Below are 27,138 nucleotides of genomic sequence, written 5' to 3' on the forward strand. Positions count from 1 at the left end.
TCTTTATACTCCTGCAATGTCCATCCTTACTGTATGGTCATTAAATAATAATTTTTGAAGTTCACTTAAAGAAATAAATCCTCACAAAATTAGGCTTTATCTTACCATTCTATATTTTACCATTCTAAAAAGGGCATACAGCCTCTACTTTACTGGTTGTGGCTGCTCAGTAAAATAGGACAGCTCCAGGGCACAGTTACTAAAAACACGGGGTTTGGAACGATGCCAAAATTTACAAAGCCGGTTTTCTGTGAGACTGGGGAAGTTATTTCCGTCCTCTGAGCCTTATTTCCTTATGTTTAAAATGCACAGATCCTATGAATTGAGTGAATCATGAGGTTGCTGTACCAAGGAAAAAAATCATAGAAGTATATACAGCACTTAGTACAATAAATAACCTATCGAAGTATCAAAGAGAGGGCAACTCATTCACCTGGACCAAGTGGGATATATCCCTGGTATGCAGGGATGGTATGATATAGCACATTAACAAAGTGAAGAATGAAAACCATATAATTATCTCAACAGATGCAGAGAAAACATTTGATAAATATAACATCTTTACATGATAAAAACCTTTAAAAAAATTGGGTATAGAAGGAACATACCTCAACATAATCAAGGCAATATATGACAAACCTATAGCTAGCACCGTACTGAATGTCAAAAGCTGGAAGTGGGGCTGGGGCTAAGCCTCTGTGGTGACAGCATCCCATATGGGTGCTGGTTTGTTTCTCTTCTGATCCAGCTCTCTTCTATGGCTTGGGAAAGCAGTAGAAGATGGCTCAAGTTCTTGGGCCCCTGTACCTATGTGGGATACCCTGAGAAAGCTCCCGGCTCCTGGCTTTGGATCAGTTTAGCTTTGGTAGTTGCAGCAATTAGGGGAGTGAATCAGTGGATGGAAGACTTTTTTCCCTGTTTCTCCCTCTCTTTCTCTCTCTGTAACTCTACCTCTCAAATAAATACATAAAATTAAAAAAAAAAATTACTTTTATCTTTGGGGCCAGCTCTGTGGCATAGTAGGTTAAGCATCTGCCTGTGGTGTTGGCATGCCATATGAGCGCCAGTTTGAGTCCCAGCTGCTCTCTTCCACTCCAGCTTCCAGCCATGGCCTGGGAAAACAGTAGAAGATGGTCCTAATGTTTGGGCTCCTGAAACCACGTGGGAGACCCAGAGGAATCTCCTGGCACCTGGTTTTAGATCAGCCCAGGTCTAGCCATTGCAGCCATTTCAGGAGTGAGCCAGTGGATGTAAATCAATATCCATTCACACAAAAAAATCTTATATATTATATACAGAAAAAAACAAAAGCTGGTAGCATTTCTACTAAGGACAAGGATGTCCATTCCTACCATTACTATTCAATATAGTTCTGAAAATTTTATCCAGAGCCATTAGACAAATAAATAAATAAATAATCAAAGGGATATAAATGAAAAGGAAGAGGTTGAATTATCCCTGTTTGCAGATGACATGATCCTTTCAAAGCAAAACCAAAAGACTCCACTAAGAGATTATCGGAACTTACAAAAGAGTTTGGCAAAATGGAAGGATATAAAATCAACACACAGTATACCAGGGGGAGGGGCCAAGACAGCAGGATAGCAACAGGACTTTCCAAGTCCCGCAGGACAAAACAGATAGATAGTAAGCAGAGGGTATACAAGCCATGATGGATTCACAGGAAGTTCATGCAGAGAAGCTCAGGAGTACGGCAGAGACTGCTCTGGTCCACACTAAGAGAGCAAAGAGGAAGGAGAAGTGGTGGAGGCACAGCAAAGGCGCAGCAGAGAGGCTGAACGAGGACATTGGTGCCACACCCGACAGCGAACGAGTTGAGAGGTTGTGAGTCCACGAAGCTGCAGATAGCTGCAGGCAGGGAAGCTTGGCGAACTGCATTTGAAGCTGCAGGCGGGAAGGAGAAATTATAGGGGAACAAAAAGAGAGGTCGGGCATGCCCCGGTCCATCTATGTCTCCCACCTCCCCACAGCTGGACCTACAGCTGGTGGGGAGAAGCCATATTGACTGTCTACATTTTCGAGTGTAAACAGGGGGCTGCTGCATTTGCCTCCCATACACAGGCCCATCAATTGTGGGGGTCACCTCACAACACCCTCAACCTGAGAAAGAGGATCACATTTCAAAGTGATTTCCTCCCAATCATGCATGCAGTACAATAAGGAGTAGTCCTAAACATCGAAAACTCGAACTTGATTCATGCACCTGTGAGAAGTGAGCCTGGCCCCCAGTAGGTGGTGCTTAGTGCAGCAAACCTCTGGTTTCTGCCTCCAGCACGATCTAGAAGGAAACAGGGCTCCAGGACGCAGGGCTGTGTGCTTCCATTTGCAATGCACAGACATGCTGCAGTGCATACCAGAGTGACATCACACTACAGGCACAAACTTACAAATTAGGGACAAAATCAATCAGAAATGCCGAAAAATAAAAGAAAAATCCTTAATAAGAATAAGGAAGATTCTGTGAATTCGAAAAAGGAACAGTATTTCAATAATGGAGGCTGAAGAAGGGATTGAAGATATTCCAGAGGCACTGGTGCTGTGGCTTAGCAGATAAGGCCACTGCCTACAGTGCTGGCATCCCATGCCAGCAGCTCCACTTCCAATCCAGCTCTCTGCTATGGCCTGGGAAAGCGGCAAAAGATGGCCCAAGTCCTTGGGCCCCTGCACCCGAGTGGGAGACCTGGAGGAGGCTCTTGGCTCCTGGCTTCGGATGGGCACAGCTCCGGCTATCGTGGCCATCTGGGGAGTGAACCATCTGATGGAAGATATCTCTCTCTGCCTCTCCATCTCTCTGTATAACTCTGACTTTCAAGTAAATAAATAAATCTTTAAAAAAAGAAAAGATATGCCAGATAAGGAATTCAGAAAATTAATAGTCAGATTACATAGAAGCAATCAGAAATAAATTCATGATCTAAATGAAAAGGACTCTCAAGAAATTGATATTAAAGAGAAGCCAGAACAAAATACTAGAAATGAAGAATTCAATAGACCAAATAAAAAATGCAATGGAAGGTCTTAGCAATACAGTAGATGAGACAGAAGAAAGAATATCAAAACTAGAAGACAAATTTCTGGAAATAATATAGTGAGATCAAAAACAAGAGAAAGAAGTTAGAAAATTAAAAATCATGGTTGGAGATTTACAAGATTCTATCAAACGACCCAACTTATGGATCCTAGGAATTCCAGAAGGCGTGTAGAGAAAGGATTAGAAGGCCTTCTTAATGAAATAATAACGTAGAACTTCACCAGACTGGAGACGAAAGAGACATCCAAGTACAAGAAGTACACAGAACTCCCAATAGACAAGAAAAGAACTTCACCACAACGCACTGTAGCAAAACTCACCTCAGTGAAACACAAAGAACAGATCTTAAAATGTGCAGGAGAGAAATGACAAATCACATTCAAAGGAAACCCAATTAGACTCACTCTCACTCCAGACTTCTCATCACAAACCCTACAGGCAAGGAGACAATGGCGAGACATATTCTAAGTCTTAAGAGAAAAAAACTATCAACCCAGAATACTGTACCCTGCAAAACATTCATTTATGAATGAAGAAATAAGGATTTTCCACAACAAGCAGAAATTGAAAGAATTTGTAACTACTCACTCAGCACTATAAAAGTTGCTCAAGGATAGCTACACACAGAAACAGAAACATCACAAAAGAAAATGAATGCAGAAAATGACCCAGCAAAAGTACAAATGAAATTCAAAATACATAAACAGGACTATTAAAGGAAACATAGCAAGGCAAAGGCAGCACTTAATAATAGTCACACTGCAAATGTAATTGGTCTCAATTTCCCAGTTAAAAGACACAGAATGACTGAATGGATTAAAAAAGAAAATCCATCTATTTGCTGCCTATAAGAAACACACACATGCAGACTAAAAGTGAAAAGATGGAAACAGATAATTCATGCTAACAGAAACCAAAAAAGAGCTGGTGTGGCCATCCTAATCTCAGACAAAGTAGACTTGAAAACAAAAACTATTAAAAGAGACAAGAAGGACACTATATAATGATTAAAGGATCAATTCAACAGGAAGATTTGACTACTATAAATGTATATGCACCTAATTACAGGGCATCTGGCTATTTAAAAGCATTGTTAAGGGATTTAAAGGGAGATATAGACTCAAATACAATAGTATTGGGGGACTTCAATACCCCACTTACAGCAATGGACAGATCAAACGGACAGAAAATCAACAAGGGAAGAACAGAGTTAATCAACATCACAGACCAAATAGATCTAGCAGATATCTACAGAGCCTTCCACCCTACACCCAGAGAATATACATTTTTCTCTCTAGTGCATGGAACATTCTCTAGGATTGACCATATGCTATTCCATAAAGTGAGTCTCAGCAAACTCAAAAAGGATTGTTAAAAAAACCATATAAATAGCATCAAGTGCCTGTAATAATAATAGACAAAATTGAAAAGGAGGAATGTCCAACATGGGAAGCAGTCCACAAAGCACTCATAAAATGACAATCACTTAAGTAATACTCTGACCTCAGCATCAGCCCTTAAGGCATTCAGATGTGGCTGAAAAGCCCATAAGAGCAGTTTAGGCTTGGAAAGCCAAGACACTGTGGCAAAAAATATACTGCATGAAAGATCTCTGTGAGGGAGATCCCACTGGGAAGAGAGGCCATCAAAGAAGGATGTATTTTTCTCTGAAGGGAGGAAAGAACTTCCACTTTGCTTATAGCCTTGTCTAAATATTGACAGAGTTTGTGGTTACAAAAGGCTTCCATAGCCTTGGCGGCTCATGGCAAGAGACTCAGGTGATCACTGACGTCATAAATAAGAATGTTAATTGTTAAATTAACAACAGAAGTCACTGGGCACTTACTCCCCATGTAGGACCTTTGTCCTTAATGAGTTTTACTATGAGAATTAACTGCAAAACTTGTTGTCAAACAGTAATTTTTACACTGTGTCTGTGTATGTGTGCAAACTGTTGAAATCTTTACTTAGTATAGAGTTGGTCATCTGTATATAAAGTTAATTAAAAATGAATATTAATGAAGAATGAAATGGGAGAGGGAGTAGGAGGTAGGACAGTAGTGGGGGTGGGAGGGTGTCTATGGGGGGAAGAACCATTATATCCCTAAAGTTGTACCTATGAAATTTGCATTCATTAAATAAAAGCTTTAAAAAAAAGAAAAAGAAAGTATATACTAAAAACTTGTGAGTTTCCAGTCAAGAAAATCTGACTATGCTCCTAAATCCATATATATGAATTAGATAAAGTTTGTTCATGTTATATCAATAGAAAAATTATAAAATCAACATACAAAATCAACAGCATGGGGTGGCGCTGTGGTACAGCGAGGTAAAACCCTAGTCTACAGTAACGGCATCACATATGGGCGCTGGTTCAAGCCCCGGCTGCTCCACTTCCAATCCAGCTCTCTGCTGTGGCCTGGGAAATCAGTAGAAAACGGCCCAAGTCCTTGGGCCCCTACACCCATGTTGGAGACCAGAAGAAGCTCCTAGCTCCTGGCTTCGGACTTGTACAGCTCTGGCCATTGTGACCATCTAGGGAGTGAACCAGCAGATGGAAGACCTTTCCCTCTCTCTCTCCGTCTCTGTGACTCTGGTTTTCAAATAAATAAATGTCTTTTTAAAAAAAAAATTGGTAGTGTTTGTATACACAAACAATGCCATGGATGAGAAAGAACTTGTAAGATCAGTACTATTCACCATAGTTATAAAAAAAAAATGTAAATACCCTGAGATAAATTTAACCAAATAGATGAAAGAACTCTAGAATGCAAATTATAAAACTATTAGGAAAGAAACAGAAGTAGACATAAAAAATGGAAAAATATTCCATGTTCATGGATTAGAAGAATTAATAACAAAATGTCCATACTATCTAAGCCAATTTATAGATTCAATGTGATGCCAACCAAAACACCAAAGATGTTCTTTTCAAATCTGGAAAAAAACAATCCTAAAATTCATATGGACTCCGGCCAGCGCCGTGGCTCAATAGGCTAATCCTCCGCCTTGCAGTGCCAGCACACGGGGTTCTAGTCCGGGTCGGGGAGCCGGATTCTGTCCTGGTTACCCCTCTTCCAGGCCAGCTCTCTGCTATGGCCCGGGAGTGCAGTGGAGGATGGCCCAAGTGCTTGGGCCCTGCACCCGCATGGGAGACCAGGAAAAGCACGTGGCTCTGGCTTCAGATCAGCGCGATGCGCCGGCTGCAGCGGGCCGACCACGGCGGCCATTGGAGGGTGAACCAACGGCAAAAGGAAGACCTTTCTCTCTGTCTCTCTCTCTCTCACTGTCCACTCTGCCTGTCAAAAAAAAAAAAATAAAAAAATCATATGGACTCACAAGAGACCCCAAATAGTTAAAGAAATATTAAACATTAAAAATAAAGTTGGGGGCTAGCGCCGTGGCTCACTTGGCTAATCTTCCACCCGCAGCGCTGGCACCCTGGATTCTAGTCCTGGTTGGGGGGCCGGATTCTGTCCCAGCTGCTCCTCTTGCAGTCCAGCTCTCTGCTGTGGCCCGGGAAGGCAGTGGTGGATGGCCCAACTGCTTGGGCCCTGCACCCCATGGGAGACCAGGAGGAAGCACCTGGCTCCTGGCTTTGGATCAGCGCAGCACGCCAGCTGTGGCAGTCATTTGGGGGGTGAACCAATGGACAAGGAAGACCTTTCTCTGTCTCTCTCTTTCTCTCTCACTAACTCTGCCTGACAAAAAAACAAAAAAAAACAAACAAAAAAAAAAAAAAACAAAAAAAAAAAGTTGGAAGTAGCACAATACCAGACTTCATAGAGCAGAATGAAACAGCCTGTTATAGGCATAAGTGTGGGGAGCAACCCAGACTGGACTGAGTTACTGGAATTAAGACTTATTCTATGCATCTGCTCTCCCACAATATGGCGCTGGGAGAGGAGAAAACAGCTTCTACGCAGCTGCCTCTTGCCAACTTGAGTGATGACCTCCAGGAGCTGATCCTGCTCCTGATTGGAGGAGAGCAGCGTACTTGGCGTGTGGGCAGCCGAGTTGGGATTGGCGGAGGAGGACTGTAGGGGAGGGGGGAGACAACATGCACCAGGAACATCTAAGGGGAGCACCTGTGCAGCCCCCGAGAGAGCCGGCCGGCGGTGTGCCGCTCCCCTGCGGAGGTGGGGAATGTGGCAGGGGGAACCACCCCTCCACGGAGGTGGAGGGACGGTAGCCAACCCGGGAAGAACCAGCAGCAAACCCGGGGAGGGCCGAGCAGACAAAAGAACAGCGCGGGGTCCTGTGTCGTTCCTCCACGAAGACGGGGAGCGACACATAAGCATAGACATATGGGGCCAATGGAACAGATTAGAAACTCGATTAATTAATCCATACACCTACAAACAACTGATTTTGGAGAAGCTAAAATAACTCCTTGGAGAAAAGATAGTATCTTCAACAAATGCTGTTGGGAAAATTGGATCTCTGTATAAATTGGATCTCTGTATATCAGATGTATAAAATATGATACTCTATACAAAAATCAACTCACAATGTATCAAGGATCTAGACCCAAGACCTAAACCATCAAGTTAGTAGAGGAAAACAGAGGGAAGACACTGACATAGGCAAGGACTTCTTGGATAAGACTCCATAAGCACAGAATAAAGGCAAAAATAAACAAATGGAATTACATCAAGCTAAGAAGCTCTGCACAGCAAAGGAGGCACTCAACAAAGAGGCAACTGACAAAATGGGAGAAAATATCTGTAAACTATACACCTGAAAAAAATTAATATCCAGAATAGAAAAAATACTAAAGAAATTCAGAACAAAACAATCCAGTTAAGAAATGGGATAAGGATATGAACAGGCATTTTTCAAAGAATGAAATACAAATGGCCAATACAAAAACATGCTCCAGATTACTTGGTATCAGGGAAAAGCAAAAATAAACCACCATGAGGTGTCACCTCACCCCAGTTAGAATGGTTATCATCCAAAAATCAAAATTAACAAATGCTGTCTAGGATGTGGGGGGAAATGCTGATTTATGGTGAGACTTGAAATCCCAACTTTATGACAATACAAGCAATCTTTCCTTTCCAGAGAAGGAAGTAAACACAGTCGTTGGGAATGTAAACTAGTACAACCATCATGGAAGGCACTACAGATTTCCTCAGAAATCTGAAAATAGAACTACCATATAATCTAGCCATTTCACTCCTGGGAATTTACCCAAAGAAAATGAAATCAGCATATGAAAAAGTTATCTTTACCCCCATGTTTATATCAGATCAATTCACAATGGCGAAGATATGGAGTCAACCCAGATGTCCATCAGTTGAGGAATGCATAAGTAAGTTGTAGTATATGTACATGATAGAATACTACTCAGCCATAAAAAAAAAATGAAATCCTGTCTTTTGCAACAAAATGGATGCAATTGGAGGCCATTGTGGTTTGTGAAATAAAACAATCCCCTAAAAGGCAAATATCATATACGTTCCCTGATTGTGGTAACTAATATACAGAGTATCAAAAATGTAATGCATGAGTGAAATTGATATTTTGAGATTTGATTATTGTTTATAGCACCTGTCTATACTCCTGAAGAACAATGTTTTTTCTACTTAGTACTTGGTAAATTCTTTATTTAGTGGAGGTTTGTGATTATAAAGGAAATTGGAAGTATGTCATTGCAAAAATTAAAAGAATATTAAGAAAAGCAGGAGGGAGAAAGTGCAAGCAAGGGAGTGTAGGGTGGGAAGTATCATTATGTTCCTAAAACTACATATGTGAAATAGTTTTCTTTATAAAAAATTTAAAAACTAAAAAAAAAAAAATGAAAAGAGAAATGACATCTCTAGAGATCTGAGGTGATAAAAATAGCTATCAAATATTTTAAGAGTGTTACATGAAAAAGTAGGTCGATTCATTTTTTACTATATACTAGAAGTAAAACTACTAACAATGGATATGTCACAGGTATATGGATCAAATATTAATATGAACACTTTGGTTATGTAGCTGTCAAGATTCATTTAAAGATTGTATGATTTACACCAAAAATAAGGCTAATGGAGTATAAATTGAAGTAATGCTGCTTTAAAAGGATGAACAATATGATTTATTACTTTGCTACTTTTCTTCCAATAAGACAATAAAATCTATTTGTATACAATATATATTAGTGCATTAATTTCTCAAATTAATCAATGTAATAATCCCATTGTATATATTGAGATTACTCAAAAAATCAATTTGCATTAATTTTTGCCTTAAAAAACAGAGCAGAATAAACTGTGAACATTTTCAAATTATAAGAGTTAGGTTTTCAGTTGTATATGCCTAATTTACTTCATTTCAGATCAACGTTTGAATTTAAATTAGAAGTTAAGGCAATTCATCTTTAATTTACCTTAACTTTGTAGGAAGCTAATAGCTTCAATATTTAATTTCAGAATGGAAAAACTCATAAAATCATTATGCACAACAGAAAAACTGACCAGGAAGAGCAAAGCATGTGTTTCATACTAACCAACTAGAAGAACTGTTCCAACGGCCAAACCTCCACCTGGAAATGAAACAACATCAAGAAGAAAATTAATCTGCAGTTTACATTATCTTTAGAACTTAGGCTTCATCAAGGACAGGTACTTCAGCAACTTTAAAAATGTAGTTGTGAACAACATTTTAATTACCTCTGCAATACTTTGTGCAAGGTGCTATTATGAAATAATTATACATTATATGTAATTACATACTACACATTACAATTACTTTCATAATATATTGTACTATCCTCATTTCTCCTGTGATAGAACCATGCAGAATTCAACATAACTGTGTAAGCATTCCAGTAATGTTATATTTAGCACATATTAATAAATTAACTCAGTAGCTAAGGTCTAAATGTGCACAGTAACTCTACTACAGAATACACCATAGAAAACCAAGGTTATTATGATAGAAATTCCAAGTTGATAATTATCTTAAAATTTAGGAGATTTTGGAGAAAAGAATTAATAATAAAGCTAATTATCAATTTTTTATTATTGTGTATAATCTATATTATATCTGGAATGCTATAAATATATTTAAAATGTAGCTATTTTTTTCCTTTCAAACAAAAAAGGATATAATCACAAAACATTTTCAATATTACTAGAATTATTCTTTATAAACAAAACACATGCTTATCAAAAATGAATAGAAAGGTTTAAATAATAATTAATTTAAAAGAAAACTTAAAATTGTGGGGCAATAGAAGACAATGTTACCAGATTTTGTTTTTGTCTATGCACAAAACTGTGAGAGAAATAATTAGAAACCAGCAACGAATTTTCTGCCAAAACATTTTGTTGTTACAGACATCAGGTAGAATAATTTAGTATGAAAATTTCCTTTCATGGTGCATATTTTTTCCCCAGGAAATAAGCATATTTCAAATAATCTGAAATCCAGTAACACATACGCACACAGAATAACACCCATCATGTGGCTTATGCTGATTCATGGTGAGACTTGAAATCAATTTTACGATGATACAAGCAATCTTTCCTTTCCAGACAAGGAAGTAAAGAACAGAAAATAGTTGTACATTTCCATATTAATGTAGCAGTGGATTTAGAATAGGATTCAATATATATTTTAATTTATAATTTAGATAATTTCTTCCATTACAGCATTTAATGCTATACCAGATCTAAACGGGATAATTTCAACCATCTTTCAGATGAAAAAATTAACATAAGCTGAAATAAATATGATGAGGAATCACATGGGATCAAAATGTTTAATTTCAAAATTGAGTAACATACAGACAAGCACTAACTTTGTAATACATTTTGAACATTTTACATCACACTTTTTTTAAGTCTCCCAACTGCTGGTTCACTCCCCAGATGGCCACAATGGCTGGAGCTGTGCTGATCCAAAGCCAGGAGCCAGGAGCTTCTTCTGGGTCTCTCACTTGGGTGCAGGGACCCAAGAACTTGAGCCATCTTCTATCACTTTCCCAAGACATGGCAGAGTGCTGAATTGGAAGTGGGGCAGTTGGGACTTGAACCGGCGCCCATATAGGATGCCAGAACTGCAGGTGTTGGTTTTATCCGCTAGTGCAGGCCCCTACGTCACACTTTGAAATTCCTTACTTTCCCTTACATGGAAAAATAAATATTAATCGCCTAATTGCTACCTTTTATTTGTTAAAGGAGATAAAATAATATAAGCACATAAGACATTGCAGTGTCTACGCTAGAGCAGGAACACTTATTCCATTTCATGGAATGAAGTGTTGTCGAATTCTAGAACTGAAAATAAAGCCAATTAAGATCTTTAAACTAAATTGTTGTAATTTCATCCTTTGCAGACCTATGCTAAATCCACTTTACTGAAATTCTGTGTTCAGACATCTATTTTCCCAACTAGAATCTGAAATTTTTTAGGGAGGAGCAATTTTGGGAGAATCATTTTTGTCTTCCTATGACCTAATGTAGAGACTGGTATTTTAAAGAACATAGCTTGGTTTTATTAACTTAATAAATGAATTTCAGATTTTTTTTTTTTGGAGGGTGAACCAACGGCAAAGGAAGACCTTTCTCTCTGTCTCTCTCTCTCACTGTCCACTCTGCCTGTCAAAAAAAAAAAAAAAAAAAAAGATTTTTTAAAAACGTTCAGTGGTGGGGCCCGTGCTGTGGCTCACTTAGTTAATTCTCTGCCTGCGGCGCCGGCATCCCATATGGGTGCCGGTTCTAGTCCCGGCTGCTCCTCTTCCAATCCAGCACTCTGCTATGGCCTGGTAAAGCAGTAGAAGATGGCCCAAGTCCTTGGGCCCTTGCACCTGTGTGGGAGACCCGGAGAAGCTCCTGGCTCCTGCCTTCAGATTGTAGCCATCTGGGGAGTGAACCAACAGAAGGAAGACCTTTCTCTCTGTCTCTCCCTCTCACTGTCTGTAACTCTACCTCTCAAATAAAAATCTTAAAAAAAATGAAAAACAAAAAAAAAAGTTCAGTGGCTTTCTTTATTTCCTATAGGTAGAATTTAGGTATCTTATCCAGCCTTGTATTTATGTTTATCATGTGTCCTCATACTAAGCAAAGTGTTATACAAACTGGTAGTTTTCTGTAAGAATGATCCAAACAACTCTGTGTTACGGATAATTCAAACACAACTCAAAATTTTAAAAATTCAATGTGAATTAAAATTCTACTGTGTGAGGATGGACATTCAGCCTAATTAACACCCCAGGGCCCAGGTATATGGCCCACATCAGAATATCTGGGTTCAACCACTGGCTCTGCCTTGGCTCCTGATTCCAGCTTTCTGCTAATACAGACTCAGGAAAGCAGCAGTGACTGCTTAAGCTACTAAGTTCCTGTCATCCATGTGGGAGGCCTGGATTGAGTGCCTGACTTTACTAGTTCTGGCTATTGTGGGCCTTTGGGGAGAGAACCAAAGGGGACCTCACTGTCATATTGCTTCTTGAATAAACAAGATTTAAAGCAATTCTAATATGTAGAAAGCTTTTAGGACATTACTTAACACAATCAGGACAAAGTCAATGATATATCAACCAAATTAATATTTTTTCAGGACTTCTCTTACACTAAGCTAAACTTTTCTTTTTTTCCTAATGAACTCTATTATGTAAATTCACTAGATCCAAATTTAGATTGGCTCTGATAAAGGTTGGTTATTTTGACGGGTTGTCATGTTATTAACTAATTTAAAGCTTTTTAAAATCAAGCCTTTTGGGGTGAGCACTGTGGTTAAGCCTCCACCTGCAGTGCTGGCATCCCAAACGGGTGCCGGTTCGAGTCTCGGCTGTTCCAATTCCAATCCAGTTCTCAGCTCATGCACGCGGGAAAGCAGCAGCAGATGACCCAAGTGCTTAGGGCCCTACACCCATGTGGGAGACCCAGATGAAGCTCCTGGCTTCGGTCTGACCCAGCTCTGGCCATTGTGGACATTTGAGTGGTGAAAGATCTGTCAGTGCCTCTCTCCTGCTCTGCCTTTCAAATAAATAAATAAATCTTAAAAAAACAAAACAAAACAAAAAAAAAACCAGAAAATATTAAGCTTTTTATCCTATGTGTATGAATTGAAATAATCTGACATATATACATTTATGGTAGCAAAATTCCTCTATTCTCTCAAGCTTGACTTCAGTGTGACATGACCTTCTATTTCTGTAAAAAAAAACCTTTGTAAAAGCTATTTTGATATACTATGGTTCTAGCTGTATTTTAAACTGGGAAGCTTGAGTACATTCATAGTGACACATTTACCCATAAATACATTAAGTAAAAAGAACCAAGCACAACAGAATATATTGACATATTTCTTGAAATCTTGCTTTAAATCCTTAAAAATAAGTAATTTATAGTAATTTAAGTTCAAAAGCAGCACAAACTTCACAGTAACAGTTCCTAATTAAAAGAGAATTTGTTTTCCCATAATAGTCCACTAATACATTTTACACAGAAATCAAGAGGTAAGGAAGTTAAGAAAGAAGCAACCTCCTCTTCCCTTTCATCCTAACATTGAAAAATCACCAACACAACTTTACAGGTTGCTACATAAACAAACTCCTGACTTCACTTTCAGAACTCTTTAAAGATACTCTCAAGCTTGATATTTTAAAGCAGTAGTTTCATCAAGATTCTATGTCTTAAAAATTTTAAAATTTACTTTAGAGAGACAGAGGCAGACAGAAAGTGAATCTTCCACAAATATCTGCAACAGCCAGGCTGGAGCAGGATAGAGCTGTGATCTAGGGATTCAGGATTGAGCCACTGCCTGTTGCCTCTGGGCTGTGCATTAGCAGGTGTCTGGAATCAGAAGCAGAGCCAGGACTTGAACTCAGGTACTGTTATGTGATACAGGCATCCCAAGAAGCTTCCTAATCACTGCAACAAATGACTGCCCAGGATTCTGTCTTTAAAAATCATATGCTTCTCATTTTGTCTTAAAGCTAGGAAAAAAATAATATTTAAGAAAGCAGTATCAGGTGCTGGCGCTATGGTGTAGCTAAGCCTCCTCCTGCAGCATTGGCATCCCACGTGGATGCTGGTTCATATCCTGGCCACTCTTCAGATCGAGCTCCTTTTTGATGGCCTGGGAAAGCAGTGGAAGATGGCCCAAGTCCTTGGGCCCCTGCACCCACATGGGAGATCTAGAATAAACTCCTGGCTTTAGATCTGCTCAGTTCTGGCCATTGTGGCCATTTGGGGAGTGAACCAGGGGATGTTCCTCTCTTTCTGTAACTCTGTTCTTCAAATAAATACATAAATCTTAAACAAATCTTTAAAATATATATATATATATCAGAGAATTAGAGATCTTGTGTATGCCAATATCTACCTTTCTTATGATTTTTAAAATATGCAGTGATGGACTTTTGTTATTTTAATTCATGTGAGGAATAGAAAATTCAATCTTCATTTCCAAAAAAAAAATCTCTAATTTGGTCATAAATTTTGGGTAAACAAGGTCAATTAATATACTAGAATATGAAGGTCCAAAGGTGATATCTTATTTGTAAAGAAGAGCAATTGTATTTTTCTAAACTAAGAAAATAAAAGGGAAAAGCAACAAAGGAAAGTTAATATTGATTTACACTAGTCATTTTCTAGAGCTTGATATAAAGAAATAATTATATGTAAAATTATAAAGGGATTTGGGGAAAATGCAATTGAGAAAAACTATTTCATAGTCGTTTCATGGTTCAAAGCAATATCTTCAAATTATATCTCAAATTATAGTTTCCATTAATAAGTCTGCTATTTTTTCTTCATTAAGCATTATGAAGTATGCTAACTCTTGATTGTGACACACTATTGGCTGGGCAAATATGGAAATCAAAATATAAACAATGAATGGTAATAACAGTTCCTTATATTAAACCACATGTAAAAGTTTTAAATAGCAATACAAAGGAATAAGTTAAATTTTTCCCTCAGCGTACATCTACCTGTTATCAGTTACTAAAATAACGGGGCCGGTGTTATTGTGCAGAGGTTAAGCCACTGCTTAGAGGCTCCCATCTCTTCTCAGAGAGCCCGAGTTCATGTCCTGGCTTCTCTTCTGATCCAATCCTACTGCCTCCTGCTAATGCACCCTGGAAGGCCGCAAATGATGGCTCAAGTACTCAAGAATCTGCCACCCATGTGGGAGATCCAGATGGAATTCTGAGCTCCTGGCTTTGGCCTGACCCAGCTTTAGCTGATGCAAGCATATGGGAGTGAATCAATATATGGGAGATCTCTCTTTCTTTTTCCGTGTGTTTCAAATAGATAGTTAAAAGCAATAAAATACTAAAGCCAGGATTATGTCATCCCACACCACTAAGATTTAGTAGGATAAAGGAAAGAAGTTCACCATATCAGTATTTTCTTTTTGGACTCAATGTTAAACGGCAGCTACCCCTCAACTTTCTTCCGAAGTACTCTTCCTGATACATTATTTACCTCAAACCCTGTCATCCTCTTAACTATCAAAATACCTTAACAGCACAGGGGTTAAGCTAACAAGCTTGCAAAGTTCCCCTTTTTTTCAAATATTGTTTTGGAGGATGAGGCTGGGGGATAATTCTTCCAGATTAAATACATGGTCCTAAAATGGACTGTACCTTACATCCTAGGGAAAAGGAAAAATAAAGACATTCTGTTAGAATGTCTTTACTTTTATATACTTTACTTGCTATATGTTTCTTTGGTAGTTCTTGTAGGAACAGAAATGGAATATCTGTCTAACCAAGTTCCTATCCTTTTCCAAAATATAACTGTGTTACTTACACATAGTGCCCTCAAATAACATAAATGTTCTGGAGGGGCAGGGTTGAGAACCTGAGTTAGGAAATCTACAAGCCTGAAAATTTTAAATGTATCCAACTTGGGAAATGTACGTCAAAACCTAACCATAAAGCTTTCAGCATGAAAATATTTAATATGATTACACCATGTTTTTAAAAGGCAGATTATGGAAAACTTCAAATTCTTAAAACAGAGCCAGAAATGGGAGTATCAGGATATCATCAAATGAATAACATTCAAAACCTTGAATGATGTCTTTCTAATATATTTTGCATCTAGGCTTCAAATTACAATGATGTCACAGAGGTAGTAGCAAAATGGTACTGTACTTGTTACACACCAACCTTTTATTTTTAGGCAAATCACAATGGCATATTAGTCTTATCACTAGTATCAGAACATCCTACTTTCATTACCTTTTGTCACAATATGGTCATATTAGGCTAGTCACAATCTGCATCAATAACATGTCAGAGCAACAATATACTCTGAGTTGCTTTTACTCATGTGTATACACATTAGCAGCCAAAAGTTGCACTTTCCAAGAATGCTTTAATGAAAAACAAATGCAAAGTGTTTGCTTCCCAGGACCATACAAGACAGAAAATCAAAATACAAGAATGTCAGTAATAAGTTAACAACTAAAATACTCCTGGACATATTTATTTTTCTAAATATAATAACCAAGTGCACACATGTAAGAAATATCGCTAATTTTTATCAAACGTTTGTTACAAATACTAGAGTCTTCCACCTGCAAGCCAGTTTAAACTACTTTCCAAGTTTATATCTCTGTAGAAGGTGGCTTAAAAGTTAGAACATTAATCTTAAATTCAATAAATTGTCAAGACCCCCTGAAAACAGTTCTCAAAATTTTGAGACAGCTGCAACATAGTGCAGAGAGCACTAACTTTGGAGCCTGAAGTCACTAATGGTTACTAATTTTGTGACTGTATCATCTCATTTTGGAATCTATTTTTGGAGCTCACACATATAACATTATTTTAAATGTTTTACCATGTCTTGTGTGGTTTTTTTCCCCTACATGTTATTTTTCTTTCAATCAAGAACTTACTTAGAAGCTACTTAGATTCAGAAACTATGCTAGGCACAATCTCTTATTCTTATGAGAAACTGAGGCAAAATGCCAGAAATGTGATCTTTTCATTTGGACACTCTTAGTACTAAGTGGAAGAAATTACACATCCCTGTTGAATTACAAAATATAGATATACAAGTGTAAGAAATAGGAATAGCTTCCTATGTGTAGGTTCAAATACAGACTGATACCAAGTGAGTCCCACAAGGAACTAACTAGATATTTTGCTAACTAGATATTTTGAATCATTTCTGTTTATAGCACACTATTACTAAGAAGGACACAAATTTGAAAAAACTAAGAGGAAATAATTTTTGTAGAAATAACCAGGATCCAGTTAGAACATGAAATAACAGAATCAAGAAGCCATATTCTTTCTCATAGGCTGCTTGTCTTGTTATTTGTTCCTCTGCACTAAACCTATTTGAAAAGCCTGTCTCAGAGGAAAAATTACAGAGAAAAAAATGTCAAGTGAAGTACAAGGACAAGCAATGGCAATTGCAATACTTCCCGAACGTGTATAAGATTTAACAGACACATATTACAGGCTATGAAAAAAGTTCTCAAATGTCAACACACAAGTTTTAATAAGCAGCATTCAGATAGAAATAAACTAATCCTCAAGGTTTACTAACAGCAGATTTGTCCAATTGAATTTGGTCAATCCTTTCAAAATTAACATTTATGAAGCAAGCATATTCTTCAGCAGCCTTCTCATGGAAAATTCCAGAGACTGCAAAAGAAAGCTTAATAGTAGACTTCTTTCCCTCGTTAAAATGTGAATTAAATGCAAACATGTCATTTACGGCATGAACAAGCAAGCAATCTTGGGAAGCAAAATGTATACAGCAAAAATAACAAATATATGTATGCATATATTTAATGCAGACAAGACTATCTAAATAACTAGAACAGACTTTTAACTTTTAACATCCATTATCTTAAGCCACTATGTTTTCATATTTAGAACCAGGAGATGAGTAGCCTGGCGATAAAAAAGGAGAAAATTATTTTCTCAGCATTTTCTAATGAAGCCCTTCACAAGGGATTAAAAAAAAATACACAAAAAGTTTTGTAGATTAGGCCAAACCGTGAGCTACCCGGGGTTGACAGCGTGTACTCAAGGGACCAGAAGGAGATCCCACATGAACGCCAATCTGTGTCTATGCATCAGTGCTTCCCCTCGGGGTACAAGCACTTCAGGGTAAACGCACGGAGGCATCCAGTCGCAATCTGGAAAGGGGCCGGTGGGCAGAGAAGGAAAATAGAGAGCGCGGACACCAAAAACGGGCTTAGTTAACAGCGTTCAGACGTCTCCATGCAACCTTTCCTCCCCTCCAACACCATCAGCCCAGACTATAATACTCTTCACGTCCGAAGGTTGACGGAGGTCACAGAGACATGTGGGGTCACAGTAACTCCCCGACAGGTCCCCTCCCTCAGTTTTCCCTGGATTGAGCCCATCTCAGTTCCGAACCGACCTAAGAGCTGGTCCAGGGCTGGCAGCCCGGTTGACACCAGCAGCTGTCCATTCCGTACCGACGGTCGCGTGCCTGCAATGGACACCAGTCGAGGGCCGCCGCTGTCAGTGCCGCTGGCTCTAGGACCCCTCCTCTGGAAACTGGTGACGTTGCTCTTGCTGGTTGCCGCCGCCATAGACTCAGTACCCCCGGCACCAGCGCCGCAGGTTGCCACTGCCGCCATCTTGCAGCCTCCCGTATTGACCCAATAGGAACTCTGGGAACTCAGGCAGCCGGCCTGTCAGAGCCAGTTCTAAACTCCCGCCCCCTCGCTCCTAACTTGGCTTTCGTAGCCAATAGAACTCAGGCGTCCCTCCCGAGTTAACCAATCGCAAGGCGTATTGCTGAAAAGTGCGCAGCACACGTAAGGACGGCGGACTTCTGCCGGGCCCAGGTGAGAAAGGCCCACCCGAGTCCTGGGTGAGGGATTTCTGGGGTTTCCTGGGGCCAGAGGTGGGTAATAGTCAGCCTTCTTCTCGGGTTGAGTGCCGTCATTCACGTGGAGTTAAAAAGTTCGTGAAGCGAAAAACCTTCAGGTCTTACCAAGGAGCTGGTACTTGTCCCCTTTTCAGATTGATAGTGAAGAGATACTTTCCCTCCCTCTTTCTCTTCTGATTGCTAAGGCAAAATTCACTCCGCATTTCCCACCCCCTGAGGTCTTTTCCCGGATGGTTGAGTTACATCCAAAGGATTGGGACGATTACTTAAACGAGTTGCCTGCTGAGCCTGTGGGCTTAGTTCTTTAGTACCTTGGCCGGTGGTTTGGATTTAGACCTTAGAGCGGAAACTCTTGAACTTGGAGGCAGTTTGGTTTTTTTGTGTCTTGAAAGATATACCTCTCCGACTATTCTACGTGAGAAGCTTTCTTGAATTTTAATTAGTGCTCCCAGAAGTCTTGGGATGTCTTTCCATGATCAGTATGAATGACAAGTGTTACTCTGACAACCTTGTTCACACATTTAATTGTCGTTTTCTGTTAAAACAGCTGCAAAAAACAAAAAATACTTAGGTTTCTACACCCTCCCGCTCAGAAAAAAAAAAAAAACTGATAAAGAATTGGATGTTTTCATACTTTAGTTTTCTGGTGATTTGTGACCTCTAAATGGAAGCTTTTTTAAAATTAAAGATGAATTTTATATGTGAAAAAATTTAGAGCCGTGTTTTTAGATTTAAAATTTTCTGAAATTGAGCTGGGGGTGGGATGGGTAAGTGATTTTTAAAGGCATTTGTGATTGGCAAATATTATATAAAGTTCTCACAAATTTTGCCTGCACGTCTGTGTTATTATCTCAGTGATCTCTGATACTTTATTTTTTTTTAAAGATTTGTTTTTATTTATTTGAAAGACAGAATTACAGAGAGAGGTAGAGAGAAAGAGGTCTTCCATCCACTGGTTCACTCCCCAAATGGCCACAACAGCCAGAGCTGAGCTGATCTGAAGCCAGGAGCCAGGAGCTTCTTCTGGGTCTCCCACGCTTGTGCAGGGACCCAACGACTTGGGCCATCTTCTATTGCTTTCCCAGGCCACAGCAGAGAGGTGGATTGGAAGAGGAGCAGCCAGGACTCAAACTGGTGCCCATATGGGATGCTGACACTTCAGGCCAGGGCTTTAATCCACTGTGTCACAGCGTCAGCCCCTCTCTGATACTTTTTAATACATCCATACCTTGGTGAAATTCTTGCCATTGAATTGTTTTAAATCTCATTGATGTGTTGAAAGCTTTTGTCTGATTCCTTTGGATAAATTGGAATTAGTATCACTAAATGGTGACTGGTGAATTTTATAATTTTGGGAGTTTTTTAAACAACCATATTCAGAAGACCTTGCCATTTAACAGTATTTTCTTTGATCAAGGTTGCTTTCATTTAAAATCTTTCACCAATACAAATCTTAGTAAAATTGCTGCTCAGTGATTACTGTTTGCTTAGGTCTTGTCATTTCAGATCCATAGTAATAAAAATGGTCTCATCTGGGGGAGGTAAGATTAATGTACTCCGGCGCCATGGCTCACTAGGCTAATCCTCCGCCTTGCGGCGCAGGCACCCAGGTTCTAGTCCCGGTCGGGGCGCCGGATTCTGTCCCGGTTGCCCCTCTTCCAGGCCAGCTCTGTGCTCTGGCCCAGGAGTGTAGTGGAGGATGGCCCAAGTGCTTGGGCCCTGCACCTGCATGGGAGACCAGGAGAAGCACCTGGCTCCTGGCTTCGGATCAGCGCGGTGTGCCGGCTGCAATGCGCTGGCCGCAGAGGCCATTGGAGGGTGAACCAACGGCAAAAGGAAGACCTTTAACCTTTCTCTCTGTCTCTCTCTCTCTCACTGTCCACTCTGCCTGTCAAAAAAAAAAAAAAAAAAAAAGAAAAAGAAAAAAAAAAGTTTAATGTACTGAAAATGAATACATTGAATAGTATGTTCAAAATTTGTCCTATAGTAAATAACCACTAAATTACAACTAGGAAGACCAAAACAAAAAGTAGAAAAACAGTACAAATCCCATAGAAACTTCTTGTGTATTCTTGATGTAGTGAAAACTTTGAAATACCACAAGTAATTTTATAAGCTAATTTACTACATATTCTCCTACTTCTGACTGTATTACTTAACCTTTTACTTTTCTTAAGGTGATGGTAATGGTGCTTTATTTGCTTATTACTAGAACTGAGAAATTATTTTCCAATTTTGTCTGTAATTTGGGCAGCATGCCATGTACACAACAAGGCATTCATGAAACCAGGATTTACCTCTGGTATAACACTATCTTAGAATACAAAATTATTATTTTTTTTTTTAACAAAGACAAAACCTTTGCTTCCAAGTGATCCCAAATATTTTGACTTGCCAGCATATAGTAGAGTTGAATATAGACCATTAGAATAAATAAAATATTTGTGTAAAGCAAGAGTTAAAAGACTGTGTTTAGGTGTGCTGTTAACTATTTATTGAGTATGCACTAAGTTCTGGGAAGAGTGCTAAGAGCTGAGGTAATAGGAGGAAAAAAATACTTAGTCTCTGCTTTCCTAGAGTTCACAGTTGGGGGAGGTGGACCTGTAAATGGTTTAATAATGTAAACTACAAGTGATCTGGAGAGAGGGGGGACTTGGACAGTTTCTGCTGAGCAAGAACTTTATTCTGATTTTTAAAAGATATGTAGAAGATGAAAGCATTAAGGAAAGTGAAATCCATTATGGAGAATGGTATGGCTGCACCTTCAATAAATCTTCTTTCATGCTTCTGTGCAAGTAGTTCTCAGGATTGTTATGGAATGCTAACAGGAGACTAGAGAAGTTAGGCAAGAGTGTGGTGGCTTTTTTGTTTCTTAATGGAAATCATTGAATATTTTAAAGTAAAAGAATGATGATGATCATGTTTGCTGTTTATGGAATGGCAAAAAGTGTGCTAAAAGAAAATGAAGTGGCTACAGGTGTGACTGGGATTAACAAAACTGATGAATACACAGATTTCTATAGGTGTAAGTGGTAAAAGTTGAGAGAAGGAATCAAGGGTGACTAAAAGTTTCCACCTGGAGAGTTTTGTGGCTTGTTGAGGATGGATATAAAGAAGGAGCCACAGAATTTGTAGTTCTGATGTTTTAGGGGAAGGAGATCATAAATTGAGGTTTTCATCTGTTTTGAACATGTTTAATTTGAGGTTGCCGTGGAATAACCAAGTACAGGCGTCTTGTATATTGTAGCCTATGTGGGAGAGAGATTTGTAGTTAAAAGCAGATTGAAATCATTAAATACATAGTGGCAGTTTATCCCAAGGAAATAGTTAAACTTGCCAAGAAATATTTGCTTTAGAATGAGAAGAGAAAAAGAATCGTAGATAAACTTTGGAGAACATCAACATTTGACAGCTAGACAATAAAAATAATTGTTTATTTGTGCCTGTTAAAGGCAGATTTCTCAGAGTAGGAAAGTTACAAGTCAAATAATTGTTTTTAGAAGTGAATAGTACATGAAGTTGAGTATTCCATAAAAGTAGACCATTTTACCTTTTAGAAAGCCTTACTGCGAAGGGTAGCAGAGGGAGATGACAAAGGTTTGAGGGTGGAGTTTTGTTGAGAGAGAGAATCCGAAGGTATTAGAAACAGATTGTAGACAACTGATAAAGGACCTGAATGAGGAGTCCAGTACATTGGCCCGGGATTAGTCTTTGAAAGGAAGAATAACAATTCAATGACTAAAAGATATAAATAAAAAAGCTTTTTTCTCTTATTTTCAGCCATTAAATCTTGGGGTATCCAATAAGATCATTTTGTCTTTTCATTTCAAATTGCTCTAACCTCATGATTTCAGTTACCCCTTGTATACCAATGACTAACATAGTTGTAGTCCAGATCACTTTTTCTAACCTCTAGAATCATGTATCTAGGTACTTCCCTGCATCTTGGATGTCTTTAATGGGATCTCAAATTCATAATGCCCCCTAACTGAATGTCTTTTATCTCAATAAATGATATAACCAACTGTAGAATTTATTGTTTACTCCAAGGAACCTCACTAAACTCACTTCTTCTCTCATGCTTCGTTCTACCAAATCTAGTCCATTGGACCCTTGGAATTAACTTCTTAATAGTTCTCCAATCCTTTCTAGGGTGTTTAACCTTCGTCTTTGGTTCTCTTTGTAGTCCATTCTCCACATTCACAAATCATCTTAACCTTTTTATAAATTTGATCATATAAAAATAGAACCCTTTAAGAACTTGCATTCTTTCACCTACATCTTTAGCCACATCACTCTATAAATTCCCTTACTCTGCAGTTTGGCATTCATTTAGTTTCCTGTACTCATCATAATCCCTTTCTTCAAAAGGTCACTATGGAACTTCTACTTATATTTCAAATTGCACTTCAATGAACACATCCTCAGTAAAGCCATCTTACTGTGTTGCCAATGCAAAATCAGCTATTAAGAAAATTTCAACCTTCAGTTATAATTGAAGGCAGGCTGCCTTCAACTGCAGGCAACACATCTGTTATATTAAAAACATATACATGGACATAGTAAGTGTGGGGAGCAACTGGGAGCAACTCGGACTAGACTAAGTTACTGGAATTAAGACTTATTCTGTGCATCTGCTCTCCCACAATATGGCGCTGGGAGAGGAGGAAACAGCTTCTACACAGCTGCCTCCAGTTCAGCCAATAAACAGCAGGACCTGCTCCTGATTGGAGGAGAGCAGCGTACTTGGCGTGTGGGTAGCAGAGTTGGGATTGGTGGAAGAGGACTATAAAGGAGGAGAGAGACAACATGCACCAGGAACATCTATCTGAAGGAACACCTGAGCAGCCCCCGAGAGAGCCGGCCGGTGGTGTGCCGCTCCCCCGCGGAAGTGGGGAAGGTGGCAGGGGGAACCGCCCTTCCACAGAGGTGGGAGGGACGGTAGCCAACCCGGGAAGGACCAGCAGCAAACCCGGGGAGGGCCGAGCAGACAAAAGAACAGCGCAGGGTCTTGTGTCGTTCCTCCACGAAGAGGGGGAGCGACATAATGGTGCCGTGACTCGGATATGAAACCTAGGCAGGGTTTAGTGTCGTTCCTCCGCGAAGAGGGGGAGCGACATAATGGTGCCGTGACTCGGATATGAAGCCTAGGCAGGGTTTAGTGTCGTTCCTCCATGAAGAGGGGGAGCGACAGTAAGTAAGTAGCACTCTGTGACACAAATGGGTATTTCTTTTTTTTGATTCTTTTCCTGTTTTTTTAAAAAATTTAAGGTATAAAAATTTCATGTATTTCATGTATACAGATTTAAGAACATAGTGATAGTTTCTACCCTACCCTCCCTCCTCTCTACACTGCCACCCGTCCTCCTCCTTCCTCTCCTAACTTCCACAATGATCTATTTTCAGTCCACTCTATACTCATAAAATTAACCCTAATGAGTTCAACAAATAGTATGAAGAAAAACAACACTTCCTCAACAGTAGAGACAAGGGTTACAAGCAATTATCCAAGTTCAAAATGCCAATTTCACTCCTCTGTATTACATTTTTGGTACTCTAGTAGTTACCATAGAGCCAGGAAAACATATCATAGTTGTCTTTTGGGGACTGGCTTATTTCAGTAAGTATAACGCTTTCCATTTGCATCTATTTTGTTGCAAAAGACAGGATTTCATTTTTTCATGCCTCAGTGTGTTCCATAGTGTATATATACCATAATTTCTTTATCCAGTCAATAGTTGATGGACATCTGGGTTGGTTCCATATCTTAGCTACAATTGAGCTGCAATGAACATTGGGGTACATACTACTCTTTCATATGTTGATTTCACTTTGTTTGGATAAATTCCCAGGAGTGAGATGGCTGGGTCATATGGTATATCTGTTTTCAGCTCTCTGAGGTATTTCCATACTGTCTTCGATAATGGTTGTACTAGTTTACATTTCCATCACCAGTGAATTAGGGTACCTTTTCCCCCACATCCTTGTCAGCATTTATTGTTTGTTGATTTCTGTATGACAGCCATTCTAACTGGAATGAGATAAAACCTCATTGTGGTTTTGATTTGCATTTCCCTGATGGCTAGCAATCCTCAGCATTTTTTCATGTGTCTGTTGGCCATTTGAATTTCTGATTTTGAAAAATACCTGCTCAGGTCCTTTGCACATTTCTTAACTGGATTGTTTGTTTTGTTGTTGCTGAGTTTCTTGAGCTGTTTATAGATGCTGGATATTAATCGTTTATCAGCTTCATATGTTGCAGATATTTTTCTCCTATTCTGTTGGTTGCCTTTTCACTTTGCTGAGTGTTTCTTTTGTAGCATGGAAGCTTCTCGGCTTGGTATAATCCCGTTTGTCTATTTTAGCTTTGATTTCCTGTGTTTCTGGGGTCTTTTCCAAGAAGTCTTTGCCTATGCCAATGTCTTGCAGAGTTTCTCCAATGTTCTCTAATAATATGATGGTATCAGGTCGTAGATTCAGATCCATGATCCACTTTTTAAAACATTTTTTAATGGTTTTATTTATGTGAGAGGTAGAGTTACAGACAGAGAGAGGAAGAGACAGAGAGAATGATCTTCCATCCACTCATTCCCTCCCCAAATGGCCGTGATGGCTGGAGCTGAGCCTATCCAAAGCCAGGAACCAGGAGCTTCTTTCTAACATCTCACATGGGTGCAGGGGCCCAAGTACTTGGACCATCCTCTTCTCCTTTCCCAGGCTATAGCAAAGAGTTAGATTGGAAGAGGAGCAGCCAGGACTAGAATCGACACCCATATGGGATGCCAGTGCTTCAGGCAGAGGCTTAGCTACTAGGCCATAGTGCCAGCTCCCCACCTGCCCCATACCATTTTTTTTTTTTATTTTTTTGACAGGCAGAGTGGACAGTGAGAGAGAGAGAGACAGAGAGAAAGGTCTTCCTTTGCCGTTGGTTCACCCTCCAATGGCCGCCGCGGCCGGCGTGCTGCGGCCGGTGCACCGCGCTGATCCGATGGCAGGAGCCAGGAGCCAGGTGCTTTTCCTGGTCTCCCATGGGGTGCAGGGCCCAAGCACCTGGGCCATCCTCCACTGCACTCCCTGGCCACAGCAGAGGGCTGGCCTGGAAGAGGGGCAACTGGGACAGAATCCGGCGCCCTGACCGGGACTAGAACCCGGTGTGCCGGCGCCGCTAGGCGGAGGATTAGCCTAGTGAGCCGCGGCGCCGGCCCCATTTTGTTTTGAGTTGATTTTTTTATAAGATGTAAGGTAGAGGTCTTGTTTCTTTTTTTTCTTTCTTTTTTTTTTTTTTTCTTTTTTTGACAGGCAGAGTGGACAGTGAGAAAGAGAGACAGAGAAAGGTCTTCCTTTTCGTTGGTTCACTCTCCAGTGGCCGCTGCGGCTGGTGTGCTGCGGCCGGCGCACCGTGCTGATCCGAAGCCAGGAGCCAGGTGCTTCTCCTGGTCTCCCATGTGAGTGCAGGGCCCAAGGACTTGGGCCATCCTCCACTGTACTCCTGGGCCACAGCAGAGAGCTGGACAGGAAGAGGGGCAATTGGGACAGAATCCAGTGCCCTGATCGGGACTAGAACCTGGTGTGCCAGAGCCGCAGGTGGAAGATTAGCCTATTGAGCCGCGGCGCCGGCCAGAGGTCTTGTTTCATACTTCTGCATGTGGTGATCCAATTTTCCCAGCACCATTTTGTTGAAGAGACGTTCTTTTCTCCAGGGATTGATTTTAGCTCCTTTGTCAAAGAGTAGGTGGCATTTCTTCAGGTGGTTTTTCAATAGCTTCTCTAGCCCCAGAGTCTGTTACTGGTGTGTCTGTGCAGATGAAGTGTATGACAGAGATAGCGTAGAGGCTTACTGTTAGTCCTGCTGGTATTTTGCAACATGATTGAATGAATGAATGCCAAGGTCACGCCTCCACTGAAGGAGTTCCTGAACCTCAGGTAGTCCCCTTTTGCCTCCTTCCTGTAAATAATAGTCCTGATTTCAGATTACAGATTTATCTGTTTTTCTGCCTTATATAGATTAAACCATACAGTGTTCGAGTTCTTTTAATATTATATTTGTGAAATGATGCTTATTAGTATGTATAGTTATAAATGATTTATTCTTACTGCTGCACAGTATCTGATAATTTTTTTAAGATTTATTGATTTATTTGAAAGAGCTACAGAGAGGGATTGGCACTGAGGCGTAATAGGCTAAGCCTCCACTTGTGGTGCTGGCATCTCATATGGATGCTGGTTCATGTCCCAGCTGTTTCTCTTCAGATC

At 39.7% G+C, this 27,138-nt stretch overlaps 2 protein-coding genes across 17 annotated transcripts in view; one reads left to right on the plus strand and one right to left on the minus strand.

Moving 5' to 3' along the window:
• The window catches only part of ELP4 (elongator acetyltransferase complex subunit 4), a 276,252-nt gene extending 257,621 nt beyond the window's left edge, over positions 1-18,631 (minus strand). For all 5 annotated transcript variants that reach the window (XM_002709032.5, XM_051825657.2, XM_051825667.2 and 2 more), the window contains exons 1-2: positions 18,409-18,631; positions 9,552-9,587 (exon numbers count right to left, since the gene is read on the minus strand). In XM_002709032.5, the coding sequence (XP_002709078.2) occupies positions 9,552-9,587; positions 18,409-18,631 (259 nt within the window). The remainder of the gene's footprint in view (positions 1-9,551; positions 9,588-18,408) is intronic.
• A 40-nt stretch (positions 18,632-18,671) lies between these two features.
• IMMP1L (inner mitochondrial membrane peptidase subunit 1) overlaps positions 18,672-27,138 on the plus strand; it is an 84,144-nt gene continuing 75,677 nt past the window's right edge. For 3 of the 12 annotated variants that reach the window (XR_011387822.1, XM_070071979.1, XM_070071955.1), the window contains exon 1: positions 18,792-18,867. The gene's annotated coding sequence lies outside the window, so the exon portion shown is untranslated. Of the gene's footprint in view, positions 18,901-27,138 lie in introns of all 12 variants that reach the window. The other 9 variants (XR_011387820.1, XM_017345714.2, XR_011387825.1 and 6 more) reach the window with 7 other exon arrangements.

The sequence above is a fragment of the Oryctolagus cuniculus genome, chromosome 1, assembly GCF_964237555.1.
Source record: "Oryctolagus cuniculus chromosome 1, mOryCun1.1, whole genome shotgun sequence".
NCBI classification, from domain to species: Eukaryota; Metazoa; Chordata; class Mammalia; order Lagomorpha; family Leporidae; genus Oryctolagus; species Oryctolagus cuniculus.